This window comes from Amphibalanus amphitrite, unplaced genomic scaffold (genome assembly GCF_019059575.1).
Source record: "Amphibalanus amphitrite isolate SeventyFive unplaced genomic scaffold, NRLGWU_Aamphi_draft 000685F_arrow, whole genome shotgun sequence".
NCBI lineage: Eukaryota > Metazoa > Arthropoda > Thecostraca > Balanomorpha > Balanidae > Amphibalanus > Amphibalanus amphitrite.
In genome coordinates this window covers 48,264-56,859 of record NW_024882179.1, presented here as the reverse complement: position 1 = coordinate 56,859, position 8,596 = coordinate 48,264, and the positions used below count along the sequence as shown (strand labels likewise).

Genomic DNA, 8,596 nt, shown 5'->3' with positions numbered 1-8,596 from the left:
GTCAGGTTCGACTGAGCCGTGCCTCCGCACCTCGTGGTCCAAATCGCCACATTATTTACGTTCACAATGCCTCGAGTCAACGTTTGTCAGATGTCATCAGCCGGTTCCTCCAGTCTAAGACAGCCAACTGCAGCGGTTCCAACCGAACCCACTCCCCTGGACGGCACTCGGATGGGGAGGTCGTCACGTCAGGACGGCCGGCCGCCGGACATTTCTGGCCGGCCCGCGGCGGTCCCAGCGTTCCTCGACCGGTCACAGCGGTCGCCCCCCTCCGAGTACCTCCTACACTACTCCCTCCAGCCCGGGACGGTCACAGGTCCGGCGCTGCTAAACACACAGCACTACACAGCACAGGACTGAAAACAGCGAACAGTCAGTGAGCAAGTCTATTGACCAACACATGTCACACATCACGTGACTGGCCGCCATAGGCGTACCCGTGCTGAACGCCTCGGTCACGTGACAAACAACACCCGCTCAGGAATGCCCGCTGCAGACCTCTGTCCGCTCTCTCTCACCCTCTCTTCTCTCACATCGAGGACGGTTTCATAGCAGCATTCTCGCTGTGACAGCTCCCTCCGACCTCCCCCGCGGCAGACAGTGGACTCGCCCGGGCGGCCGCCAGTACACGGTACTCGGCGCCGTCACAAAGTGGACTCGTCCGCCCGGGGGAGGTCCCATATATCAGGGTAACATTAACTCGCCGGCCGTCGGCGGCCAATAATGTAACAGGCGGAGGCACGACTCGGAGACCGCGCCCGGTCCCACAGCGCCACCGGCCGCCACACACACACACACTGCTGAGTCGAGTAGAGCGGTCCGCCAGCGCCGCCGCGGCGCACCGGCTCCTGATATGTGGGCGACGCGCGCCCGACGCACGCAACAAAAATAAATTATATTGCACTGGGTGATTTCCGCCGGCCGGCGCGGGTTACCGTCACTGTGACCGGCTCCCGCCACTGGCTCCCGTCACTGGGTCCCGCCACTGGGTCCCGCCGCTGGGTCCCGCCGCTGGGTCCCGCCGCTGGGTCCCGTCCGTCCGCCGTGTCACTCGGGCCGGGCGGCCAGCGCGGCGAAGGCGGCCAGCGTGCGGTCGTCGCAGGAGCCCGTGTAGCCGCTGTCGACCGTGTCGGACGGCGCGCCCGTCAGGTCCAGGAAGAGCTTGTCGCGCGCCGGCCGCCGCTCTCCCTCCGCCGGCCGCCGCTCCGCCTCCGCCGGCCGCCGCTCCGCCTCCGCCGGCCGCCGCTCCGCCTCCGCCGGCCGCCGCTCCGCCTCCGCCGGCTGCCGCTCCGCCTCCGCCGGCTGCCCGCTCCCGGCGGCCGCCTCTGTCGGCTCCGGGCGCGTAGGGTCGCCGGCGCCGCCGTCAGTGAGCGATCCGGCCGGCGCGGCGCCGGGGGAGGGCGGGCCGGCCTGCGCCGACTGCGGCTCCACTGCCGGGCCGGCGGCTGGCAGCCCTCCGTCCGGCGCCGCTGGTACCGCCCCAGAGGCAGGTATCGCTCCCTCACCAGCTGTCTCCACCAGCCGAGAACCAGCCCGGTCTGTCTCCGGGACAGTCGTCGCCGAGACACCCGTCTCTGTCCCCGGGGCAGTGATCTCTAATACAGTTGTTTCTGTCCCTGACACAGCCGACTCCGTCACTTTAGCAGTTGTCTCCGCCCGCTCGGCCGCCGCCGCCGCGGACGGTCCACCACCGTCGTCACAGTCCGGCTCCGGCGCCGCCGCGGCCGGTCCGGGGGACGCCGCCCGCTCCTCTCCGGGGTCGGCGGCCACCTCCGACACTGCGGTATTACAGTCCGGGCCCACCTCTGACACTGCGGCGCCACCGGCCGGGCCCACCTCTGACACTGCGGTATCACGGTCCGTGACCACCTCTGACACTGCGGTATCACGGTCCAGGCCCACCTCTGACACTGTGACACCGCAGTCCGGACCCACCTCTGACACTGCGGCACCGGGCTGCCCCGGCGGGCCCGCCACCAGCGGCCGCTCGGCCACGTCCGGCGAGACGGCCTCCTCGGCGCGGCCGGCGCCCCCGCGCGCCCACACGTCCACGAAGCGTCCCTCTGGCGCGGCGCCCCAGTCGTGCTCGGCCGCGGCGCCCCAGTCGTGTTGGGCGCCCTGGAACAGCTGCGCCGGGCTGAACGAACTGCCGCCCGTGTAGCCGGCCGCCGAGAGCGCAGGCTCCAGGTAGAACTCGTCGCCGTCGTCGCCCTCTGCTGAGAGGAAGTAGTGGGCGGCGGCGCCGGCGGCCGGCAGCCGGGGCGCGCACCGCTCCGGCGACTCGGGCAGCTCCGTCAGCGACACGTCCTCGATCTCCTCGCCGTCCAGCTCCCAGTCGGTGTAGTGAGTTACGGCCGCCTGTCCCACACACAGGGGGTCAGTGGGACTGGGACCGTCCAGGGTCACCGCCGCCTGTCCCACACACACACAGGGGGTCAGTGGGACAGTCCAGGGTCACGGCCGCCTGTCCCACACACAGGGGGTCAGTGGGACAGGGTCACGGCCGCCTGTCCCACACACAGGGGGTCAGTGGGACCGTCCAGGGTCACGGCCGCCTGTCCCACACACAGGGGGTCAGTGGGACAGTCCAGGGTCACGGCCGCCTGTCCCACACACAGGGGGTCAGTGGGACCGTCCAGGGTCACGGCCGCCTGTCCCACACACAGGGGGTCAGTGGGACCGTCCAGGGTCACGGCCGCCTGTCCCACACACAGGGGGTCAGTGGGACCGTCCAGGGTCACGGCCGCCTGTCCCACACACAGCGGGTCAGTGGGACAGTCCAGGGTCACCGCCGCCTGTCCCACACACAGGGGGTCAGTGGGACCGTCCAGGGTCACGGCCGCCTGTCCCACACACAGGGGGTCAGTGGGACCGTCCTGTCCCACACACAGGGGGTCAGTGGGACCGTCCAGGGTCACCGCCGCCTGTCCCACACACAGGGGGTCAGTGGGGACCGTCCTGTCCCACACACAGGGGGTCAGTGGGACCGTCCAGGGTCACCGCCGCCTGTCCCACACACAGGGGGTCAGTGGGACCGTCCAGGGTCACCGCCGCCTGTCCCACACACAGGGGGTCAGTGGGACCGTCCAGGGTCACGGCCGCCTGTCCCACACACAGGGGGTCAGTGGGACCGTCCAGGGTCACGGCCGCCTGTCCCACACACAGGGGGTCAGTGGGACCGTCCAGGGTCACCGCCGCCTGTCCCACACACAGGGGGTCAGTGGGACCGTCCAGGGTCACGGCCGCCTGTCCCACACACAGCGGGTCAGTGGGACAGTCCAGGGTCACCGCCGCCTGTCCCACACACAGGGGGTCAGTGGGACCGTCCAGGGTCACGGCCGCCTGTCCCACACACAGGGGGTCAGTGGGACCGTCCAGGGTCACGGCCGCCTGTCCCACACACAGGGGGTCAGTGGGACCGTCCAGGGTCACGGCCGCCTGTCCCACACACAGGGGGTCAGTGGGGACCGTCCAGGGTCACGGCCGCCTGTCCCACACACAGGGGGTCAGTGGGACAGTCCAGGGTCACCGCCGCCTGTCCCACACACAGGGGGTCAGTGGGGACCGTCCTGTCCCACACACAGGGGGTCAGTGGGACCGTCCAGGGTCACCGCCGCCTGTCCCACACACAGGGGGTCAGTGGGACCGTCCAGGGTCACCGCCGCCTGTCCCACACACAGGGGGTCAGTGGGACCGTCCAGGGTCACCGCCGCCTGTCCCACACACAGGGGGTCAGTGGGACCGTCCAGGGTCACGGCCGCCTGTCCCACACACAGGGGGTCAGTGGGACAGTCCAGGGTCACCGCCGCCTGTCCCACACACAGCGGGTCAGTGGGACCGTCCAGGGTCACGGCCGCCTGTCCCACACACAGGGGGTCAGTGGGACCGTCCAGGGTCACGGCCGCCTGTCCCACACACAGCGGGTCAGTGGGACCGTCCAGGGTCACGGCCGCCTGTCCCACACACAGCGGGTCAGTGGGACCGTCCAGGGTCACGGCCGCCTGTCCCACACACAGGGGGTCAGTGGGACCGTCCAGGGTCACGGCCGCCTGTCCCACACACAGGGGGTCAGTGGGACCGTCCAGGGTCACGGCCGCCTGTCCCACACACAGGGGGTCAGTGGGACCGTCCAGGGTCACGGCCGCCTGTCCCACACACAGGGGGTCAGTGGGACCGTCCAGGGTCACGGCCGCCTGTCCCACACACAGGGGGTCAGTGGGACCGTCCAGGGTCACCGCCGCCTGTCCCACACACAGGGGGTCAGTGGGACCGTCCAGGGTCACGGCCGCCTGTCCCACACACAGGGGGTCAGTGGGACCGTCCAGGGTCACGGCCGCCTGTCCCACACACAGGGGGTCAGTGGGACCGTCCAGGGTCACGGCCGCCTGTCCCACACACAGGGGGTCAGTGGGGACCGTCCAGGGTCACGGCCGCCTGTCCCACACACAGGGGGTCAGTGGGACAGTCCAGGGTCACGGCCGCCTGTCCCACACACAGCGGGTCAGTGGGACAGTCCAGGGTCACCGCCGCCTGTCCCACACACAGGGGGTCAGTGGGACCGTCCAGGGTCACGGCCGCCTGTCCCACACACAGGGGGTCAGTGGGACCGTCCAGGGTCACGGCCGCCTGTCCCACACACAGGGGGTCAGTGGGACCGTCCAGGGTCACGGCCGCCTGTCCCACACACAGGGGGTCAGTGGGGACCGTCCAGGGTCACGGCCGCCTGTCCCACACACAGGGGGTCAGTGGGACAGTCCAGGGTCACCGCCGCCTGTCCCACACACAGGGGGTCAGTGGGGACCGTCCTGTCCCACACACAGGGGGTCAGTGGGACCGTCCAGGGTCACGGCCGCCTGTCCCACACACAGGGGGTCAGTGGGACCGTCCAGGGTCACGGCCGCCTGTCCCACACACAGGGGGTCAGTGGGACCGTCCAGGGTCACGGCCGCCTGTCCCACACACAGGGGGTCAGTGGGACCGTCCAGGGTCACGGCCGCCTGTCCCACACACAGCGGGTCAGTGGGACAGTCCAGGGTCACCGCCGCCTGTCCCACACACAGGGGGTCAGTGGGGACCGTCCTGTCCCACACACAGGGGGTCAGTGGGACCGTCCAGGGTCACGGCCGCCTGTCCCACACACAGGGGGTCAGTGGGACCGTCCAGGGTCACCGCCGCCTGTCCCACACACAGGGGGTCAGTGGGACCGTCCAGGGTCACGGCCGCCTGTCCCACACACAGGGGGTCAGTGGGACCGTCCAGGGTCACGGCCGCCTGTCCCACACACAGGGGGTCAGTGGGACCGTCCAGGGTCACCGCCGCCTGTCCCACACACAGGGGGTCAGTGGGACCGTCCAGGGTCACGGCCGCCTGTCCCACACACAGGGGGTCAGTGGGACAGTCCAGGGTCACCGCCGCCTGTCCCACACACAGGGGGTCAGTGGGACCGTCCAGGGTCACGGCCGCCTGTCCCACACACAGGGGGTCAGTGGGACCGTCCAGGGTCACGGCCGCCTGTCCCACACACAGCGGGTCAGTGGGACAGTCCAGGGTCACGGCCGCCTGTCCCACACACAGGGGGTCAGTGGGACCGTCCAGGGTCACGGCCGCCTGTCCCACACACAGGGGGTCAGTGGGACAGTCCAGGGTCACCGCCGCCTGTCCCACACACAGGGGGTCAGTGGGACCGTCCAGGGTCACGGCCGCCTGTCCCACACACAGGGGGTCAGTGGGACCGTCCAGGGTCACGGCCGCCTGTCCCACACACAGGGGGTCAGTGGGACCGTCCAGGGTCACGGCCGCCTGTCCCACACACAGGGGGTCAGTGGGACCGTCCAGGGTCACCGCCGCCTGTCCCACACACAGGGGGTCAGTGGGACCGTCCAGGGTCACGGCCGCCTGTCCCACACACAGGGGGTCAGTGGGACCGTCCAGGGTCACGGCCGCCTGTCCCACACACAGGGGGTCAGTGGGACAGTCCAGCTCCCAGTCGGTGTCGTGGGTCACGGGGGGGGGGGGGGTCGGGCGCTTTTGCGATATACGTGGCAGTAACGGTGCAATAAATTTAATTCACATGTCTTTTCCCCTGATATGGGACAGTTACGTTTCACATGTGGGGCAATCCACGATAGATCGTACCACTTTTTTCCAATTTGACACCCTCATCTCTCGGAATTTGACGAGAATTGGTCTCAGGGGTAATCAGGGGCTCTGAATCCACCTGTAACAATTTCAGGCTTATCAGATAAGTATTTTTTGAGTTATGGTGTATAACATTTTTGGATCTTGCTTTGCAGCGCTAAGTTTGGCGGGCTGTAACTCTAAGACGGATTATTCAAATGTCAAATGTTATATAACATTGAACTTGTAATGAAACAGAGATTAATATGTATTTTTGAAATTTCGAAAAATACGCTATATTTTATATATGACATATCGAGTTTTCTTTCATTTGTATTTTTTGGACTTTGGGACCAAATTTTTTTGAATTTTTATTTCTTTAAAAAAATATTTGGCTCATTGTTAAGAAGTATGCGAAAAATTAGGAAGGTGTTCTTTCTATAAATGTATTTATTTTACGTCACGATAACGGTTTCGAATAGTGATTTCGGGAGGGGAGCTTACAAATGGCGTGGTAAAGCTGCCTAGTGACATCACGGGTTACTGAAATTTCAATTCAAGTCTGAGTCATCTGAAAAAAGTGAAAAGAGGGTTCATTCAACCCTCTTTCCTATAAGCGCGAGGGTGAAAAAGGCTGTTTGGTTCTGACATTGTTTTGGACGCCAATGACCATAGCTGTCCGAGATGAAAGTTACAGGACGCATACATGGTGTCCTCCAGAGGTCTCACAACTTGTATATCTGGGAATTTTTCAAGGTTACATGAGATCAGGTCGGTCACGTGACATCACTGTTATAAATCAATGGGGAAATATAAAAACTGTTATTTTGGCGCCGAGAATGATCTTAAACTATCCCACGTACATGGTATCGTGATTTCATGCACTCCTTGCAAAGTCCAATGCTTTACTTTTGCATTGTTAACCTTGCGTGACGTCATTTATGAAGTCACTAGGGTCGTACGAGTTTTTCGTCAATAACTCCCGATCAAATAGAGCTAGAGAGTCGGGAAAGCCACCAATGGACTCGGGAAGACCTTCCGAATCGAATGATATGCCATATGATACCCTTTGCCCAGCTTCGTGACCTGAGGGGCTCTGACCTGACCTTGACCCGAGGTCAACTACTTAAGTTGACCTCACCCTAGCAAAAAGTATACCATTCGATGCACCTGAGCTAGGCGAACACAATGATGCCAAAATCGCGGCTCTAAGGCCATTTTTTGCGAAGTTATTTACTAAAAACCGAACCCGTAACTTCAGTCACGTGACCTGACCTCAGACGCTACCGGTTAACCTGAGACCTTAAAATCGGGTACCAATCGCTGCGACTTGTAACGGCACACACGCTCGTTTTTTTCCGCGAGGCTCTAGCTCTATTAGAAGCGAAACGGCGTGCTGGGGTCGTATCAACCCCTCCGAAACCCATTTTGTTTGCGGGAAAATGAGGAACTTATAGAAAGAACACCTTTCTAATTTTTTGCATGTCGATTTGTAATGACATGAAGATTATTTTGAAAAAATAAAAATGTGAAAAATTTTGGTCCCAAAAGTCATTAGAGGCAAATGAAAAAAGATTAAGGTTTTTGCTCAACAATGAAATTTTTTCTTTGGAATTTTTAAGTAGTAATATTAATTTTTGATTCATCGCAAGCTTAGTGTTGTTTACTTTTTGTTGGTTGCTTAACCCGTTCTTGAGTTATAGGCCATCAAACTCACCGTTACATACCGAAGTTAAAAAAATGTAATGCAATATAGCTCAAAAAGTTTATATCTGAGAAGTCTGATATTTTGCCAGGCGTCTTTGGGGCCTATGATTACCCCTAGGACCGATTTTCATTAAAATCTGAGAGATGAGGGTGACGGGCCTGGTACGATCTATCGTGGAATGCCCCATGTACTCCTAGGACTCCCCCGTGCGCTTAGGACGTCCCCCTCACCGGCGCGACGAAGGACCAGGTTTTCCGCTGGGCAGCCGCCGCTGCTGCTGCGGCGGCCTCCTCAGCGGCCAGCTCGGGGGTCGCCGGCGCGCCCGGGTACTCGTAGATCCGGTGGTGCTTCTGACGCTTGAAACTCACAGACTTCCGCAGGTCCTGTCAGAGGCGACGGGACGCGGCTCAGAATCACATTCACTAGCATAGACACACAACTTACACAGATACAGAGCACACAGACTTCCGCGGCCAAACGCGGCTCAGAATCACACAAAGGTACGTGCACCGAATTCCACGGGTTCCGAAAGGATGGTCTGCGTAACAATGTTCAGAATCGTCTGCACAGTACCTCCGCTCCACTTAAATTTGAACTGCGTGCAGACTCACAGGAACTCAGCCATCTTCACTAGCATGAGAATAAATTGACTTTTCGACCGCACGTCTTTACTGTAACCCCCCCCCCCCATCCACTGACCGATCTGTGCCCCCCACTGACCGATCTGTGCCCCCCGCCACTGACCGATCAGTGCCCCCCCCCCACTGACCG

The 8,596-nt window shown here is 62.6% G+C and overlaps 1 protein-coding gene across 1 annotated transcript in view; it reads right to left on the bottom strand.

Annotated features, from left to right (window-relative positions):
- Window positions 1-1,047: 1,047 nt before the first annotated feature.
- LOC122364588 overlaps window positions 1,048-8,596 on the bottom strand; it is a 48,371-nt gene continuing 40,822 nt past the window's right edge. Inside the window, exons 14-16 of the mRNA XM_043335141.1 lie at window positions 8,056-8,208; window positions 1,286-2,358; window positions 1,048-1,117 (exon numbers count right to left, since the gene is read on the bottom strand). Of these exons, the coding sequence (XP_043191076.1) occupies window positions 1,048-1,117; window positions 1,286-2,358; window positions 8,056-8,208 (1,296 nt within the window). The remainder of the gene's footprint in view (window positions 1,118-1,285; window positions 2,359-8,055; window positions 8,209-8,596) is intronic.